At 43.0% G+C, this 19,321-nt stretch overlaps 3 protein-coding genes across 4 annotated transcripts in view; 2 read left to right on the top strand and 1 right to left on the bottom strand.

Annotated features, from left to right (window-relative positions):
• Positions 1–883: 883 nt before the first annotated feature.
• On the top strand, positions 884–5,649 carry tada1 (transcriptional adaptor 1). The gene is made up of 8 exons (XM_068701954.1): positions 884–984; positions 1,475–1,566; positions 1,657–1,722; positions 2,136–2,230; positions 2,375–2,587; positions 3,395–3,546; positions 3,665–3,821; positions 4,572–5,649. Exons 1-8 carry the CDS (start codon positions 911–913, stop codon positions 4,722–4,724), a joined length of 1,002 nt encoding a protein of 333 aa, XP_068558055.1. The 5' UTR covers positions 884–910; the 3' UTR covers positions 4,725–5,649.
• Positions 5,650–6,061: 412 nt separating this feature from the next.
• Positions 6,062–8,217, bottom strand: LOC137865925 (transcription factor Jun-like). Its single transcript, XM_068701506.1, has one exon. The coding sequence runs from the start codon at positions 7,857–7,859 to the stop codon at positions 6,888–6,890; it is 972 nt and encodes a 323-aa protein (XP_068557607.1). The 5' UTR covers positions 7,860–8,217; the 3' UTR covers positions 6,062–6,887.
• A 3,284-nt stretch (positions 8,218–11,501) lies between these two features.
• fggy (FGGY carbohydrate kinase domain containing) overlaps positions 11,502–19,321 on the top strand; it is a 9,856-nt gene continuing 2,036 nt past the window's right edge. The window contains exons 1-14 of one of the 2 annotated variants that reach the window (XM_068701719.1): positions 11,502–11,561; positions 11,956–12,149; positions 12,549–12,660; positions 13,167–13,318; positions 13,938–14,026; positions 14,306–14,421; positions 14,525–14,653; positions 15,791–15,894; positions 16,232–16,339; positions 16,621–16,682; positions 17,342–17,504; positions 17,921–17,995; positions 18,562–18,682; positions 18,890–18,984. In XM_068701719.1, coding sequence (XP_068557820.1) covers positions 11,967–12,149; positions 12,549–12,660; positions 13,167–13,318; positions 13,938–14,026; positions 14,306–14,421; positions 14,525–14,653; positions 15,791–15,894; positions 16,232–16,339; positions 16,621–16,682; positions 17,342–17,504; positions 17,921–17,995; positions 18,562–18,682; positions 18,890–18,984 — 1,509 coding nt within the window. In that variant the 5' untranslated portion in view covers positions 11,502–11,561; positions 11,956–11,966. Of the gene's footprint in view, positions 11,625–11,955; positions 12,150–12,548; positions 12,661–13,166; positions 13,319–13,937; positions 14,027–14,305; positions 14,422–14,524; positions 14,654–15,790; positions 15,895–16,231; positions 16,340–16,620; positions 16,683–17,341; positions 17,505–17,920; positions 17,996–18,561; positions 18,683–18,889; positions 18,985–19,321 lie in introns of both variants that reach the window. The other variant, XM_068701718.1, reaches the window with a different exon arrangement.

Raw genomic sequence — 19,321 nt, 5'->3', positions numbered from 1 at the left:
AAAAGTATTTCTGGAGTGAGTGGGTCAAAAATATCCCTTAGTTGGTTTTACTGAGCAGTAAAAAGTTTGAAGCTCATTAAAAAACAACATTAAAAATACATTCCTAGAGCTGAGAGAACACATTTAATTAATTTCTCCAGTGACATTCTTGGCATTGATCAGACTTCCACATTGACCCAACAGCCATACTTTAAACACAACATCAGGCTCTAGGGAGCCCATGACACCATACCAGCTCATATCACGTTTTCAATCTCAAAAAAAAACATGAGCAACAAATGTGAATGTTGACACTTTGATAAAGCATGTTCAATTTCAAATGCACAAGTCTAATTTCTCTTTTAACTCTACTTCACCAGGATGTAAGTGGACTGGGCTATGCAGAATTTAAATTATACTATGATACCATCTAGTGGTGGAGTATTGGTGGAGTACTTTTACGAGGCTACCTTTCGATACCCTTATAAAATAGGCAGTGGGTTGTCAGTGAAGCTTTTGTACACATGCCTGACACCCTTTATAACAGCTTTATAACAGGGGAACAAGTAGTTTTATTTAAAATGAAATGTATATGAAAAGATACATATTTCAAATTATAATGCGTGTTTGTTAATAAATATGTTTTTTGTACTATGCGTTCGTTGAGTGAAGATTTGATCCGAATTATTATTTTCCGAAGAAATGCGAGCCCTACATCTATTATCTGCTATTCCTATTGTGTAGGCCTAAATATATTTATAAGTAATAATTATGTATTGTTTGGTAATGGTAAGGATAACGTTGCTTATGTAGAATGTGTTGTATTTGTCGTCCTGTTCATGGAAGCTTCAATAAAGTTGAGAAACAAAAAAAAAAAGGGAAACAGTTGTGTCGCCGATTGATGACGTCCTTGTAGGAATTCACGAACGCCATGGCAGCTCATGCTAGCGAGCTTGAGATTGCAAAGAAGAACTTAACTGATGCAATTGGTGATAATGTCAAGCAGTAAGTGAAATGCCTTTCGCGTGTGTTTTCTATTTGTGTTGTTGGTTGTCTATTATGGTTCTTGGTTTACCGCTGAAATGCAAAGTAATGATGCCGTTAGCTAGCTCGTGGAGAGTAGCAGCTTGCTATCACTTGCTAATGTTTGCAGCATTTCTCCTCAGCAACAGTTATCAAGTAGCCAATATTTCTTTGCAGTCTCAGCATTTAATATGTGCTCTCAGGGGGAAGTGATACACATTCAACGTTACGTTTTTGTAGGTTTGTATGAATGCACGTTAAAGGTATTTTGATTTGTAACTTTAGAAAGAAAACTTAAAAAGAGAGAAAAGTGAATCATTTATTTTTCACATAGTGAGATGGGAGGCTAACGTTACATTATGTCTAACATAGGTTTGTTTATGAAACGAAAGGAATGCAGTAAATGCACCTGAACTCGTGGAGTGAGGTGAGTCTTGTGGTGATGTTTTCTGTTTGTTGCCTCTCCATGCAGTTACTGGGCAAACCTGAAGCTATGGTTCAAACAGAAAATCAGCAAGGAGGAGTTCGACATTGAGGCTCGTCGTCTGTTGGCTCAGGAGAACGGTTAGTAAGCAAGAAATACCTCCAGTTGAGTAATTGATGCTATCTAGAGAAGCGTGGGTTATTTGCATTTATCTCGTTCTTCCTCTACAGTCCATGTCCACAACGATTTTCTCCTGGCCATCCTCACACGCTGCCAAATCATTGTGTCCACACCAGGTGAAGTTGCTTAAAGAATTCATTGTTTTGTGAAACTGCACATGAGCTTGTGTTTGTGTCCGAGCTTTGTTTTATTGAAATGTACAGTACCATGATCGGTTGGACCGTTATTCAAAATGTTTATTCAAAGCGATTTGATTGTCTTAGGTATTAGACTGTCATTTTCAGACACTTTGAATGACAATGTTGTTAAATGAATTGATTTAGCAATTTAAAAGTGTGCCTGTGATCAAATACTTTATTGCCCACCCACTGTATATAAGCACATTGTTGCTGATTCATTTTTCAAAAGCCAGTTAGAGGCTATTACTATTGAAAAGTTGTAACATTTAACTAAAGGGAAATATTATTTTTCACTGTGATCTGTATTTATGTTTCTTCAATTCATCTTGTGTTCTTCTACTGTCCTCTAGAGGGCGCAGGGCAACTACAGTGGCAAGGTGGCTCTGCTTCAAAGCCTGGAAAACCAAAAGGGAAGAAGAAATGTTCCTCCAGACAGAAGTTTGATGTAAGTACTTATTATTCGAGTTAACAGCAGCTCTGCCAAATGTTGACATTTTCACAATAGGTATGTGCTCAAATAATGTTTTGTAAAGGTCAGTGGCATATAATGAATCAACAGGTGCATTAACAACTGTCTGTCTGTCTTCAGCATCGTTTCCAGCCACAGAACCCTCTGAGCGCCGCCCAGCCTTTCAGCCCCAGGGAGGTGGGAGGTGAGGAGGAGGAGCTGCGTCTCAGTGCCCACACTCTGCTGTTGCCCACGCGGGGCCAGCTGGAGGCCCGCATGATGGTGACGGCCTTCGAGCTGGGCCTGGATAACATCACGGACGATGCCGTCAGCAGCATGATCTACGCTGTTGAGGTTTGTAGCAACTGTCCGCCGGCAGTGCTGAGTCAAGTCAATTTTTTTTTTTATACAAAAATGGCCTTAAAGGGCTTTAAAATCTGTACGACATATGATGCCTTCTGTCAGAGGATGAGTGAGTACCAAACGTAATCCCTAAAATAAAAAGCATCAAGTGCTGTCAATGCCAATATTTTATTATGAATCATTTTATGTTGTAGGATAAGTCGAAAATGACAATATCATCACACGCAGAAACATTAATAAATGTAATGAATTAGTGGTTGTAAACAACATTTTTCATATTTGCAGCTTTAAAACAAGAGTCACTGAGTTAAAAGAAATAAAGTTGTTACCACAAAGAAGAACCTGAGTATCTTCGCCCGACACTGAAAGCAAGTTTCCATATTTTCACTTTTACGTCAGTGTTGATCTCTTGTACAAGGTTGTCATAAACACTCTCAAAGCAATGTCTGGTGGTCTAGCAGACGACAGATTGAACATGTTCTTTCCTTAACTCCGTCTATCAGTTTTGTTCTTGAAATTCATGAAAATGTAATTGATTCTGTCCTCGAGAAATTCATAATTTTGTCAGCCATTTTCTGTAATGCAAAGTATTTCTCTCATAATTTGTACTGAAATACAACATATGAGAGACTGGTGGTGTTTCTTTGATGGTGGTTTAATTTTAGAGCTCAACATTTCAGTGACATTAAAACAAACGGGGAGATTTCTTTTTTTGCACCGCTTTATGAAGTATGACCGACAGCTGCGTTTACCCAGGAGATTGAGCAACGGCTGACGTACTGCTCTGATTTATTTCAGCACCACTTGAAAGACGTCCTGACTGCTGTCATCACCCGGCGGAAGGCGTATAGGTTACGAGACGGTCGCTTCCCTTACGCGTTTGGCAGCGATGTCACACCGCAGCCGTATCTGAAAAACAGCCTCGCAGCTTACCGCAGTGTCACTGAATGGTAGGGGCAACTGTGTCAGCTCTTAGATTAGCTTTCTGTTATTAAAACACAGTCGTAGTATTGATCACATTTTTCAGTCCATAGTGATTTTTCCTTCCTTTTTTTTTCTTACTTTCAGTCCCCCTCCAAGTGCTTCCCTCGCCACCGGCCCACCACCTCAAGTGTCGCCTGATGAGGCCGAGCAGCAAGCTGTTCACTTACTGGCTTGTTCTGCTGCCACTCTCCCCGCTCCCCTCGCTCCAATCAGCATGTTTGATCTGCTGGAGGCTTTACAGGTAAGAGGCGTGTGTTCACGAATGTTTCTCGGTCCCAAAAACTTCCAACAAATGTAGTGCGATATATACACGGGGATATTCAATTGAATCTCAAATAGGTCCAGTAACTGATATTTCCTCACCGTAATGATCGGAACCTTTTGCGTCCCCGTCAAGTAAAATCAACAACAAACAGAATCTTCTGACTAAAAGGTGCAAACGGAGCTTTGATCCGCCCTCTTTATCTTTATTATTACTTTCTTATTTCATTTTTGTTTCTAGTTTGTTCCTTTTTGTGAGAGAAACCGACCCGTGACTTCCTGCCAATAGTTTGAATCTTGGCTCGATTGTTTGTGCCATTCTAAACTGTACGCGGTGTTCATATCGTTCACAGCTGAGAATGCTGAGTCACAGCTGTAAGTTGATCCAAACGTGGTCAAGGTGGTTAGTGTTACTTTAACCAGAGCCAGAAAGTAGCTGGTCAGATGCTTCATGCTGTCGTCTTCTCTTACGTTGTTGTTTTCTCTAGCGATCTGTCCGCGTTCTGCAAATTGATTTACTGTTTAATGACACAGAAAATGTTTGTATTTACACTTAAAATACACCGAGTGACATTCATTTACACTGAATATGTGTTCATTATTAGTGGTAGGTGCCGTTTATCACTGACTTTTTTTTTTTTTTTTCAAATAAAGTATTCCTGTCTGCTCTCATGTAACCATCAGAGGTTTGATCGCTTCAATGTCTTCCTGAAACACTTGTCTGATGTAGGTTCACCACGGTGTGATGCCCTCCCACACTATGTATGCCCTGAACATGGAGCGCATCCTGTCACGCCTCTGGCACCCCAGCCACGAAGAACTAGAGCAGGACCACATACATCGGCAGCGCCTCGCGGCCAAAGAGGGCGTGCTCGTCAGCTGAGAACCACCAATGCTGGACTGTGTGTATGAACCAGTGTGTCTATTAAAAAAAAAAAAAAAAATGAATACCCTTTTCATAATACCTGGAGAATCACATCCCTGTTGCACAAAGAGATGAAGCATGAGTGGAGCAGGATGGAACTGAACTGTTGGACAGTGGACACAGAGTGGGCAGTCCCCTCCGGACACCAGCCAATAGACGGGAAATGATTTTCGTCTGTTCCACCAGAAATTTTGGCCGTCAACCAACCGTCATTTGGAACTTCTGTTATTTAGTGAGAAATACATTTGTTGGTAAAATATTGAAAGTGTTTGATTTTAAGGAGATACCAGCAAATGGAGCCAGGTTGCACCGCAGTGTTAATGTTAACACAACTATTAAATGATGTCCTATAAACACGGAGCAGTTGATATCTAATAATGTAGCATTGTGTACATGACCAGGTCCCACCAATGTGCATATAGGAACGATTTAGAAAGAATAGGCCCTGTACATTACACTCGGGTGTTTTCACTTAATCCGGCTCATTAGGCCTCGTCTCGGGGGGGGGGCAGCACTGAGGTCATCAATTCACGAATACAAATGAGAAAGATGGAAATGCGACAAAGTCGATCAGCCGCTGTCAGCGTAGGACCCTGAGAGAGGCGTCATCACCCACACCTGTGTGGGTTTATGGTGGGTTCAGGGTCCTTTAAAGTGTGCCAGACAGCTGCCTCCTGGGACATCACGCCCCTCGTGAACATACCTTGAAACCGTCTCCGATGTATTCCTGAAGCATTTAATGGTGTCTGTCTAGTTTAAAGACGTGTGTGTGCGCGTGTGCGTGTGTCAAGTTGAAATGTGTATAAATGTAACTTTTTCTACACAAACCTTGTTTTATATTTTCTATTCTGTTCTGAAAATAAATTAATTTGTGTACAAGTTGTTCACTCGTTTTTAGATTCAGAATCACATCAAAATATTCCTTCTGTACCTCAACACACTTCCGAAGCGTGTAAACAAATGTGCGTATGCTTCGTAGGTCTGCTATAGGAGGGAGTCACCAGCTGTAGTGGGAGGACCGTGACTCACCCACCGTCCCAGTGCGCACTGTGGACCTCTTGCCATATTTGGCTGCCTGCTGCTCACTTCCGACGCCTCGCCGTCCAATCAGCGGCCGTGTAGATTCGCCAGCCATTACGAGCGCCACACACGACACTGGTGACTCAATATCCCGTCCGCCCCAGGTCCCTTCAATAACAAACTCTTTCACGTAAACGCATTGCAAAGACTGTATCCAATTATCAATTATTCAGCGAACAAAAAGTACTCGCGAACAAAAAGTACTCGCACACAACTCGCGTGTCCAACATTTTTATTTTGTCATATTTACAGTTCTGAAGTGCTCAAAAGACAGCGTACAAATAGCATTACAAAGTGTTATTTCAGGTCTATATCACAAAGTTGTATGAACATAAAGGTTAAGAAAGTAAGGCAGGTTTTTTTTTTTTTTTGTCAGTAAACGCTACACACACCTATGAGAGTCCTTGCCTAAAAAAGGTGTGATTTGCTTTAGTTAGTGTTACTCTGTACATACTGTATAGTCGCTGGTGGGATACTCAGTGCTTGACTCAAGTCTTTATGCATAAATTGCTACTTGACATAGTGGGAGATTTGCAGGGCAACGCCTTGTTCACATTGTGTTTCTGTCAATTTACAATTTCATCCCACACATGCTCTGGGAGTCAGAACGCGAGGCTGCATGGGACTTAAATCAGTTTCATATTAGCTTTAGATATGGACGCTTGCCATATTAGCTTGGCTGAATACATCTTGTAGTTTTGAGTGTGGGGAAAAAAACAAAAAAAACATTTATTTGTATCTAACAAGTCACATCAGAGGGGTATTAGGACGCCCCTTCTGAGCTTTGTCCGTGGTTTGCAGGTTTTGAGGCCTCTGCTCTGTAATAATTCATCACACTGACCGATTACAAGTATCTTGTCAGTCTCCATTCTTGCTCTTTGTCTGCAGAAACTTAGTGGATGCAGCCTGAGCGGATAATTTGGTGGACAATGTCAATGAAACGCAGGGGCTCCCCCCGCATGGCTGAACGGGCCACATTAAGCTGCATTTGGTCCACAAGAAATGTCCCTTGGTTGGTTGTTTTTTTTAACCCTTGGTAGTCTAGTAAGCTTGGAGCTGCTGCGTCAAAATGAGCTGGCAGCCGCTGTTAACGTGGTCCATGACCTTTTGCTTGAGCAGAGCCAGCTCGTCCCGGAGGACGTTGGCAGAGGAAACCAGCTCCGTGTTTTGGCTCTTGAGGTTTTTGACCCGGTCCTCCAGCCGGGAGATCCTCTCCAGCTTCCTTTTCCGGCATTTGGAGGCGGCCACCCTGTTCCTCAGGCGCTTCCTCTCCGCTTTGATGCGCTCCTGGTTCTCCATGTTGATGGGGGAGAGCGGCGGGGTGTCGCCGGACATCTCGGGCACCGTCTGCGGCTCCTCTTTGAGCGCGTGTAGCCGCGAGTGCTGCGCCGCCGCCGCCGCCAGGTGGTCCATGTTGCTGTGGGACTGCTGCGGGGCGGCTGGGTAACTCAAAGGCGGGTTCCTCTCGCTGGCAGGTGTAGACGCAGAGCCCACGGCCCGGCTGAAAGCCCCCAAGTTTGTGTACGCCGGCGGGTCGGTGCGCGCCGTGCAGCTGTAGGGAATCTCGTCGCTTTCGGACGCAGCGGAGCCGGATCCCATGCCGTTGTTCGCGCCGCTCTGCGCGTCGGGGTGGACGGCGGGGGGCTGCTGGTGGTAGTGGAGCTCCGCCAGAGCCCTCACGAACCCCTCCGCGAACCCCTCCTGCTCGTCGGTGATGTTCTTGGGACAAACGAACTGGGTCGGGGTGGGAGTCGTCAGTCCGGTGCAGGACTGAATGATTAATCGCTCCAGTTCAGGCGAGGCCAGCTTCAGCAAGCCGACATCTGGGGACGTCAGGATGTCCAGGGCCTTGGCGCTCAGCTGGGGCCTGAAGTTTTTCGGGTCGTTGAGGTTTAGCGTCATGGTCTGCTTGAGGGTTTTGGGGTTGAACCCATACACCGTCGGCCCGTCATGCTGAGAGCTGGAGCCATTCACGGCTTCGTCGTAAAACGTCGCTTCCATTTTTCTGGACATAAAAGTTTTTAATCACCTAGAATGAGCTCTATTCTCCTTTTTTTTCTTATTAAAACCCCCCAAAGACCGACTGTTTACATGTGCCCCGTGCCTCCAGATCTCTCGACTGTCTTGAGATAGAATCCGCCTATTGTTGAAGTTCAACTCACTTGACAACTTCGTGTCCTGAGAAAACTTTTCTTTCGAGTACCGCGCGATCATCAACAAAAACCGTTGTCCCCTCCGTCGCCGAGCCTCGGTGTTTCCACACCTGAAGTATCCGCTTTGATTTGATCCTCCTTCCCACAACGCAGAAACGGGGTCCGAGCGGGGATAATACTTTCTATCACTTCCAACGTGGAGACGAACTTTATCCACCTCTAAGCTGCAGCTCTACTGAAAATAACAATGATGTCATTTCTACGGCCTCCGATTGGCTGGAAACGATATAGTGGGTGGGGTGTCTCTAATGACATGCAGGTTGCTCTGACAACTAGCCATATCCCCGCCCCCCCGCGATGGCTTCTGGGATTAGGTAATGCAGACGGTGGAGCAATGTACGCCGGGATTACGTAGTGTTTTTGAATATTTAGTTACCCGCTCAATTATTAGTTACCCATCCTGAAGCGAGGGTTAGCTCCAGATGGTCCGGGGTTTTTTAACCGTGATCAACACACAACAGCGAACCAGTGTTCCCTCAATAAGAGCTGTTTGTTCAGGAACATATATAAAGTTACACATGAGAGCACGTTGAAACGATTACCTCATTATTAAAATGCAATGACGTGAAATTATCAGTGTGTCGTATATTATACTGTATATGCTGTTTTATTTTGTGCTGTACGTGAGTGCAATTGACTGGTAACGTAGTTAAGGGTTAAAGACAGAAGAAAGGAAATTAGGTCACACCTGCAACCAGGCTTTCTTTTGTTGTGAACGCCACATTTTAAGGATATGGCTCTCCACAACAACTGTACTTGTTTGAGTTGCCGTTCTAACTTCTTGCAGAGAGAGAGAGAGAGAATGAAGATATGTGCTCTGAGAAACACAATCAACTTCATCAATCAGCTGAATATTATACAAAACATACAATAAATGTGACTGCGGGTTTTCAGTAGTTCTCAACATACACATAGTGTACAGAGGTTTAGGCTTATCACAACAACCAACATGGACAGCCGACATACATTCTAGAAAATCTGAGTCAAATTGTTACTGTAAACTGTACTGTTTGTATTGGGTTGTGGTATACTTGCTACTAATTAATATTGATTTATAGGGCTAAACGTTAAGATGAATCTATACAACAACAGACATTATGAATCTCTTACTGTTCTAAATTTATATTTTATTGCAGATACCAATAGATCGTTAAAATCTCATATAATCAAAGCGGTAATAGCGCCATCAACCAATAATTAGATGTCATTTTTGACATATATATATATAATGTAACTCTGTAATATATGTAATTAGGTCAAACATCAGATTTGACTTCAACACATGGAAGTAAGATTAATGCACGGATGAATTAAAAAGAGGTCGCTGCACTTATTGTCAACAAGGTAAATCATGATTTATACATCAGCCCTACTTATAATTTGCCCACTTGACCTTTGCTTGCGCATGTGCTTAAGTTGTGCGACAATGCAGGAAATATAGTCATTACATTCTGTGGTTGACTCTCATAATATGTGACTGAAGGCCCCCCCACCCCCCCCCCCCCCCCCCCCCCCCCCCCTCTCCATTGTATTATTCAACATGTTCTCCTCAAGCCAACTATAAATAAGTTAACAGCCCCAGACAGCCTTTGGAGAACCAGAGCTGCCTGAGGTCAACACTCTTGAGATGACATGTTGTCCTCACAGCGCGACAGTGCAACACCCATTCGGGAATATGTGACACCCTGAAGTAGAAATCCAGCGTCGGAATGCTTCAGAAACTTGTGTGTCTAATACCACAGTGGTAATGAAGTTAAACAAGACCTCAGTGTCTTTCATCGTTCCTCCTCTCCTAACATAATAGAGCAACTTCTAATGAAACAATAACTTTCTGAGCCACTTAACCCTCTCTGTGTCTCTCTTTGGACACCTGTGTTAAGCCCCACTGAGGAGTTGCCTCTTTTCCTATCAAAGTACCGCTGTGTACCCGGCTGTGCTTCCTGTTTCTCTGTCAGCTTTTCCCCTCTGCTGGCCTGATGGCTTTGCTTTTTAGATAACAGCGCTTTCCTCCTCCCTGCCCGGGCCAGCTGTTTCCACTGCATGCAGTTTTTATAATCAGGAGCCGGTCCTGCCCCGTCTCCCAAAATGCCTGCTTTTGTTGTGCAGAGGAGGGACAGTTCAGGGTCCATGGAAACACTCACCCCCCTTTCATGAGAGGAAAAACATAGAGAAAGACTATATATGCATGTGTTGATGTATCAACAGAGCAAAGTTTTGATTACAGTCAGGTGTGGACCAGAGGAACACACACGCACGCACGCACACACACACACACACACACACACACACACACACGCACACACACACAAAGCAGTGAGTGAGACAGATGAGATTTCAAACACTGTCCATGCAGTGTTTGTTGAAGCACATCTGTTTCTTCCTGTCCTGCTGCTTTGGTTGTTCTCTGTACTTCATCTCCGCTCATGGTTCCTGGTCCAAACACGCTGATCACAGCCAGAACCGCTTCTTTGAGACAGCTGTTGATCTCCTCTAAGTAAAGAGTCCAAATAGAGGAAAGTGACCAGACTAGAAAGCTTCACAGATAAAAGTCTTTGTGTTATCGATGGCAGGTTTTTGTGACATGTTGCCGCTCTAACGCTAACAGATCTGCTACAGTAAACCATGTCCTCCAGCTTACATATGAGTGGTTAGTAAGTTGTGTACACTGTCTTTACTCATAGTTTTTCATAGAGCTTGTTGACGGGAGACATTTTGATTTTAAAAGCACGGGAGTACTTAGTAACATTGCATGCTCAACACGTTCTCATCCCAACTCGTCACATATTGACGCTTTGTCAGGACCCTCGGCGTCCCTTTCTGAGGCACTGGTAGCCCAGCGCATCAAACTATGATGCTCCACTACGGTCGCATTAAACACGTGGTTAACGTTGTGAATTCAAACAAAAACACATGCTCAGATTTAGGCAACTAAACCACTTAGTTAGCTTGAGGAACCACGGTTGGGCCGATATCAGACACAGAGGGGCGTGACCTAAATCAATCAATTTGTTTACTTTGTTTACAAGATATGGATAAGGATATGTATTTAGGAATATGCATCATAACAAAATAATAGACACTAAAATAAAACAGTTCTTAAACCTAGATTTTCGCACAATTTACATTTGATTAACAAAATGTTTGTTCTTATTATAGTCAGATTGGACTACTTTAACAAAAAAATTGTTCAGTGTCATATTATTCTACTTATTAGTGGCATTCCCTTCTCCCACAGTCAGCTACTATGTTTGGAAGATTTCGACTATTTTTGAGTTACAGTGATTTTTCCATGACACAGTCGTCTTCTAAAAATCTGGATCCTACACGCATAAGATGGTAACGAGGGAGAGACAGAGAGGGAGGATTATAGTAACACATCCATGGTGCTTACTGACTTCCTTTGGACTTTACACCGCTCAGCAGGAGCGAAGAAGAAAAAAAATCGACTTTGCCCTTTTTGTCCAATTTCGCGTTCCGTCGCAGCCCCCGTCTCCAGCACAAAGTACGTTTAAACAGAAACTCAAAAGCGATGTTTTGTGCGGTGAAATAATATTTTGCTCGTCTGGTAAGTTCGGACATGTTGTTATAACTGGTGTACAAATGTCCTCCGTGTTTTATAACGTCTGTTGTGAAAGTTATTCTGTGCAAAACACGAGTAGAACATCTCTGTTGCTGCACTGTAGCGTTTGTCATTCAGCTGATTCTCATGCGCCAAAACATACAAAAATAAGTCATTAATTAAAAGCAAATGTAATATATACATACGTTGATATGTGTTTCATTTCATCTGTTACGAAACAGTCCATTAAATGTTGACATTGACGGTGTAACCTGGTTAATAATCAACTCCTGGGTCCCCCCCCCCCCCCCCCCCCCCCCCCCCCCTCTACATTCAGCTGGTCTGCGCATGGCTGAGGTTTACTACGTTGGGGTGGACGTGGGCACCGCCAGTGTGAGGGCTGCACTGGTGACCAGGGCTGGCCTGCTGAAGAGCACTGCAGAGGAGCCCATCAGCATCTGGGAGCCCCGGTCTGACCACTACGTGCAGTCCTCCACTGAGATCTGGGAGAAGTGCTGCACAGTGGTCCAGGTAATTAACATGCCCACCCAATAATATCAGACATTTATGATTCATAATCATAAAAACTAAACCACACATGTTGAGTTCCAATGTGTTCATTTCAAATGATTTTAAAGTAGTAGTTTATCCATTATTCATAGCTAATATTACAACAGTCTATCTATTTATTTTAGCTATTTATGTCTTACTTTTACTCTAGCAACAATTTCTATATCGCTTTTAGCCAATTGTTTCAACTTCTCAGCTAACTTGCTGTCTTTCATGCACTCTCAATGGCAGCGCGTGGCTCTGAGGCTCTGCCTGCTAATATATCAATCATACATACCGTCTTATAATCTCTCCCCGGGTATTACTTATGTATACAACCGTTGACCCGATGACTCGGAGTACAATTTATATCTGTTCCAGAGAGTTACTCAAAGTGTGGAGAAGAGTCGGGTACGAGGGATCGGCTTCGATGCCACCTGCTCGCTCGTGGTTTTGGACCAAAGCTTCCAGCCTGTGCCAGTCAGTCAGGATGGTAAGTGAAATATTAATTTTAATAACAGTCTGACCTTTGTACTTCAGGAAAGCATAATGTATGTCCACCTAATTACACACTTTGGGTTATTAAAGGTGGAAGTAATTATGTTTTTGAAATGCTGATTGTAAAATGTTATTATAATGGATTTTGTTTTTGTTCAACCTTTCAGTTGTTGAGTTAAGCTTGGGATTGCTGGTTTTAGTCTAATGTAATGGGATACTTTATTGATCCCTGGAGGTAAAACCCCCCTCCTCCACAACGAGGTCAGAGGTCAGGGTCAGCTACAGAACAGAACCCCCGGAGTTGGTTGTGATTCATGTTATTTTCAATGGGACACAGGAGTCAGGACCCAGGTAGTTAGGTTAAAGTGGCTGATAATATGCCGCATAGACAATACATTAATATCACAGTCTGAGTTTAATTTAATCTTACAATATTTGGTATATTCACATTTTGCTCTCACTATAACCGCACCCTCCCTCTTCCCCTCCTGGCTTTCCCAGGTGACAAACAGAGGAACATGGTGATGTGGATGGACCATCGTGCTGAAGAGCAGGCCGCTCGTATAACCGACACCGGCCACAGGGTCCTGAGCAGGGTGGGGGGGGTCATGTCACCAGAGTTGCAACCCCCTAAGCTGCTCTGGCTCAAAGAGGTGAGAGGTGACCGAGGTCACCACAGGATCACTGATCTCTATAGGTTTTATTGTCGCTCTCCGTATTGGCTGCTGGTCAACATGTGTGGTGTTGTTACAGTTTTTCTTCCTTATTCACCTTTTTCTCTCTATATTCTCTCCATAACCCTCCATATTCTCTCCTCTTACCTGTAGTGTTATTCATCAGTGTAGGTTGTGTTGGTGTGAGTTGCCTAGTTTTAGAGATATCCGCCATAGAGATGTCTGTCTTCTCTCCAATATAATTGGGACTATCTGGCACTCGGCTCGTGGTGCTCAAAGCACCAAAAAAAAAAAAAAAAAAAAATCAAAGTCTCTCTCCATAAATCATGACCCGGTTACTCAAGATAATCCACAGACCTTGTTGTGAGCAGTTTCACGTAGGATCTACGGTTCCATCGCAGACATCTCTACGGCCGATATCTCCAACACTCACGGCAAAAACAATCTAGACTGATGAATATCCCTACAGGTTAGAGGAAACATGTGTATTTTGGGGTGTACTGTCCTTTTTTTAAGGTCTGCCAGTACATGCATGTGCTGTTATTACTCACTGACCATCGGTTCATTAGCGCACATTTCTTTTGTCTTTTATAATCAGAATCTGAGAGAAAGCTGCTGGAACAAAGCTGCTCACTTCTTCGACCTTCCAGACTTCCTGTCGTGGAAGGCAACAGGCTCTTTGACTCGGTGAGCTTTGTTGGGTGATTGCGTGATGTTTAAACCTCCTGTTATTTACATGTGCAATATGTGTTTGAAACGTGAATTTCAGAGTGGGATTAAAAGAGTCAAGCATTTACAGTGAGAGTCTCATAATGATAAGATGAAGCTAAGCTGCTGAAATATTACCCTTGTGTTTAAAAGAAAGAATGAGGTTATTCTAAGAATGTCTTTTTATTATGGATACATTTGTTTGGTGATACTTTGGTCTTCACCAGATGCTGTTGATCTGTTGCCGATGTTTCACAGGTCTCTATGTACTCTGGTGTGTAAATGGACTTATTGCCCTCCAGATGGATGGGATGCTGGTTTTTGGACCAACATTGGACTCGAGGATCTCCTGGAAAACAACTTTTCCAAAATAGGCAAAGACACTAACAAACAAGCTCATAATCAATTGCGTATTTTTAAGATTGAAAGAAAACAGAAAATATTGTTCCTTAAGCTGTGCCGTGTTATGTCATCCAGGCAGAGCGACTTGTTCTCCAGGGAGCCCGTTGGGAGACGGCCTCACCCAGGAGGCAGCAGCAGATTTGGGTTTGGAGCCTGGAACTGCAGTCGGTGCTTCTCTCATTGATGCTCATGCTGGAGGCCTTGGTATTAACCTGTTTATTGAACCAGTCTTTTTCTGCCAAATATGTCTATTTTTTTTCCCTGTGTGTAGGCAGCTTTGTAGGTCCCACATGGCTTTTAAAGTTTAAAGGTTTTTAATCTATAACGTCTAATAACCGTAAAACATGAAACGTGTCGTCAGCAAGGTGCACAGGGCGAAGTCATGCTTACCAATTTTGCCAGAACTTGATGCTTCAAAAGACACCAGAGGGAGGCAGACGATTTAATATTTATGTCTAACGTTGACATATTGTTTTTAAAAAGATGAAAAAAAAATGTAGATGTCCCTCCACTAGGGAGCATAAATAAACTTCATAACTGGTAGTATTTACTGTGCAGCATCTTTTTATTTTGGCCTGTTGGTGGTGCTAGATGAAAGGCCAGGGTTCTATGGAGGATGAATATCATCATGTAGAATGTTCACTCCAGGTCATTTTATTTTTTGGGGGCATTTTTTTCCTTTGTAGATGTGACCGTAGCAGTGATACAACAAGGGAATGACTTGAATTGAGAATAATTGAAGTGTGGGTTTTACAATAAGTGATATGCATTTTAGACTGCTAGCCCACCAAAACACTGCCTGCTTTGATAGTTTGGGCAATAATTGAATTAGATGCAACCAATAAAAAAAAGCCACGAATCAATGCTGCTGTACTGTATCTGTGAGCACTTTGTTCGCTTCAGGGCAGCAGTCGACCATTCCTCTGGCTCACAAACCCTAACCATCTGGTTTTGCTCTGGGAGATAAACTGCTCGTGAACTCTGACCTCTGACCTCTGCCTATCACACATTTTCGTATCGGTCCGAGGCTAAAACACTCATGTCACAGTGATGCACACCCTCTGCCCCCCCTCACGCAGATGAACCTTCCACCTTAAACTCAAACCAGCTTGACAAACATTATTCCAGCAGTTAGTGTCACTGCTGAATTCCATGTGAAGGTTAAAGGAGCACTTCAAAAGGGTTTAAAGCTTTTCATCTGCAAGTCGTTGTGATTTGTCCCCGACAAAGGGGAATTTTGCGAACGTTGTATTGGGAAACGCCAAAAAAAATGTTCACTGCAAATTATAATTTCTGATGGTTATGAAATCGGATTAAAATGTGTAATTTTTCTCTTTCCAGGTGTGATAGGTGCCGATATAAAAGGCTTTCAGTTGCCCTGTGAGGACCAGCCGATCACCTCGCGCATGGCGATGATCTGTGGAACATCAACCTGTCACATGGCGGTGAGCAGTTTACAACAACATTTCACCTGCTCTATGGCTTTTTGAAAAATACCCTTAAATATAATATAGTATAGATAAGGTACGAACTCCATGAGGACCTTTCTGACACTTTCACACTTGTTCTGACCTCAAAGTTGATGTAAAACTAAGATAATAATTATGGTATGCAATCAGGTAAAAGTAGTCTGATAAAAATGTAATCTAACGTTGAAACAGTAGTGGTTTCCATTACAGTCTGTTAGCTCGTAACTACAGCTGTAACCTACATCTTTGTAGGTTGCCAGTGTGACGTAATATGCAAACTGAAACATGACATTTTTCATTCGTGTTGCTTCAGATCAGCAAGCAGCCTCTGTTTGTGCCAGGAGTGTGGGGGCCCTGCCTGTCTGCCATGGTGCCTGGCATGTGGCTTAACGAGGGAGGACAGAGCGCTACAGGAAGGCTGGTCAGTTCTCTGTGGAGCTTTAAGCAGGCTTTCACCGAGCCGCTTTATGCTGCGCCGCAACAGAAAAAACCTTATCAGGGAGAGACTAAATGTGTACAATCCAAAAGTCACCCAGACGTCAGCGACTGGCCACATAAACGACAATGTTTAAAAGCCGTCTGTCTAAGTTAAAAGTTCGACCAATAATTGAGGAACGACTCAAAACGAACAACAGTTTAATCTTCACAGTCATCAGCTGTGTCGTCTTTTCTGTTGAACTGTGCTGCTGTCTCCTCCCTCAGATCGACCACATGGTGAAGGGCCACGCCGCTTACTCCCAGCTCCAGGAACAGGCGCGACAGAGGTCAGCTGATTCATTTAGTGCTGCACCTCCCCAAAAAAAAAACTTCCAGCACAGCTGTCATCCCTGTTTAGCTGACGTATAATAATGTTTAGTCGGCTTTGGGAAGGTTAGAAGCTTAGTAAGGTTGTGTGTACTCTAACCCGGCTATTCTCAACCACTGGTGGGCATCAGAGCGACACCTAGTGGGGCTGCGGATGTACTGCCAAATGGTTAGATTAAATAAAATAAAAAAATATTGGACTTTGGACTAATTTGCAAAGTTGTTTTGAAATCAAAAAAGCAGAGTAATTCAAACAAAGCATCATTTTAATGACCAGTTCCGTGTGAAGATCAACACGCCAATCACGAGACACATCACGACAAAATGTGTTTTGCCACTTTTAGCTAGCTAACGTTCCCTCGGACACAGTGACACAAAATAGTGATCAAAGCTCCAAAGCGTGTGGTGAGGAATTATGACCCTGAATGCATTCAATTTGAATTTGAAGCAGTGATGGGTTAGGATGAGCAGAATATACATTATGTTCCTTTTGAATTTTTTTTTAACAATCAGAAGTGGTTACAAAAATACGAAGATGAGAACCCCTGATTTATACAACTCAACTATTCAGTGGAAGTTTAAAATGAAGTTATTCAATATTTACTGTTGTTTTCCCCAGATTTCCCGTTACTGGCGAGAACATCTACAGCTACCTGAACAACCACCTGAGTTTAATGGCTGCCTCCGGTTCTACCGTTGACCGGCTGGGCTCCAGTCTTCACGTGTGGCCGGACTTCCACGGGAACAGGTCGCCCCTGGCTGACCCAACCTTGAAGGGCATGGTGAGGCGACGTGAAATATGATTGACTGCACTAACCCTACACAGGCCATTGCAGACCCTCCTTAAGTATTATTAAGTGGTTGCTTGTCGACTGTATTATGAATTGCTTTTATTTAACATTTTGAGAAATACGCTTATTTGCTTTCTGTAGGTGAGTTAGATGAGATTGACGCTATTTTCAGAAATGAGAATAGCGTCAATCTTTAGCTAATCATCGTTTCCAGGCAACATCTGTAGGTTCAAGGTACAGAGAACTGTTGAGTGTTGTTTCGACTGAATCACTGCTGATTTCAGATACCAGCCCCTCAATGGCAGCTCTGCTTTCACCAACTTTTTTGTTGGTGAATGCACCTCTCCTGTGACTATTATTCAGCACTGAGACATTTTTGGCACGAATGACTCGTTCCTGTTTTAAAGGTGATCGGACTGCCGCTCTCCCAAACCTTGGACGACTTGGCCCTGCTCTATTTGGCCACAGTACAGGCCCTCGCTGTGAGTCTACTGTGTTTCTATTTGTTTCAAAAATGTTGTATGACTTTTCTCTGAGCCTCAGTCTGACAACCTAGTACCTTTTTTTAAAGCAGTGATTCTCAAGAGTGGGTCCGGGGAACCCCCAGAATTCTGTGGCACTGTCAGAGGGTCCGTCATTTTCTATAATTTGCTATAAATCATAATATTGTGTTGTATCATTAAAACTGCATATCTACAAATGGGGACCATGTGCCCCAATAAAACAAGCATATCCCACACACATAAGCTTTTGGACCAATAGAAACTCTGATGCTTGTGACACATAATGTCAATCTGTCATGAATTAATCACTTCGCTCAGAAGTGGTATTAGCCCGATTCAAATTGATTCTGGTTCTGTTTATCATTATGAAACAGCTCTGACCTATTTAGGTTTAAAGGCATTAGAGTATAAATAGTTTCAATGGCATCAAAGAGTAGAAATGGTAGTAAGCGTCCGCTTTGAGAACCCCTGCCTTAAAGTGTGAAGGAAGGTGTGTTTGTTAACTTGTAACCTGACTCTCCTTTAATCTTCTTCTCTGGTTTCAGCTTGGTACGCTTCATATTCTGGAGGCCATGAAAGAAGCAGGTCATGACATCAGAACCCTCTTCCTGTGTGGCGGGTTGAGCAAAAACGACCTGTTTGTCCAGATTCATGCTAACGCTACAGGTATGAAATCCTAACGAGGCATGATGACAGCTTTGATGCTGTGAGTGACAGCTGAGCTAAATAGACATTTATCCGCAAATGTTGAATAGTCGTAACCCAAAAACGTTATGTTTCTGTACAATTTCTACTAAACCGTACACATTGTTATGAAAACCTCTCATGGACGCTTTAGCCAAATCCACTTTTTGTTAATATTGTCCTCTTCAGGATTGCCTGTGGTGCTGCCAGACCAGATGGAGGCTGTGTTGATAGGAGCAGCAATCCTGGGTGCATGTGCATCACAGGACTACAGCACTGTCCAGGTGAAGTGTCTAAACTAAGGTCATAAAAGTGACAGAACAGACCTAATTCTTTCGGTTACATTTGGCGCTAATAATTAGGATTATCCTTGTTGTTCTTAATGTGTTTTCAAATATACACATGTAAATACAACTACTGTCCAAAACGGGCCTCTGCTGTTTATACAAATTCCAGGGAAATTGAATGTATAGTTTTTTTTGTACTAGATTACAAGACTTTCTTTTCTTTCTTCCAAAAATATGTTAATTAGTTACAGTTGTCTTTGTTTACTCTTCAACATACACTCACCTGGAAATCTGTTGTACATGTACAGTAGTAGTATTCCAATGGAAATACGCT

Source organism: Cebidichthys violaceus, unplaced genomic scaffold (genome assembly GCF_023349555.1).
Source record: "Cebidichthys violaceus isolate CVI_PGR_0920_01 unplaced genomic scaffold, fCebVio1.0.p SCAF_8, whole genome shotgun sequence".
NCBI classification, from domain to species: Eukaryota; Metazoa; Chordata; class Actinopteri; order Perciformes; family Stichaeidae; genus Cebidichthys; species Cebidichthys violaceus.
Note: the sequence above shows the minus strand (reverse complement) of the source record. Positions and strands in the feature narration are given on the sequence as shown.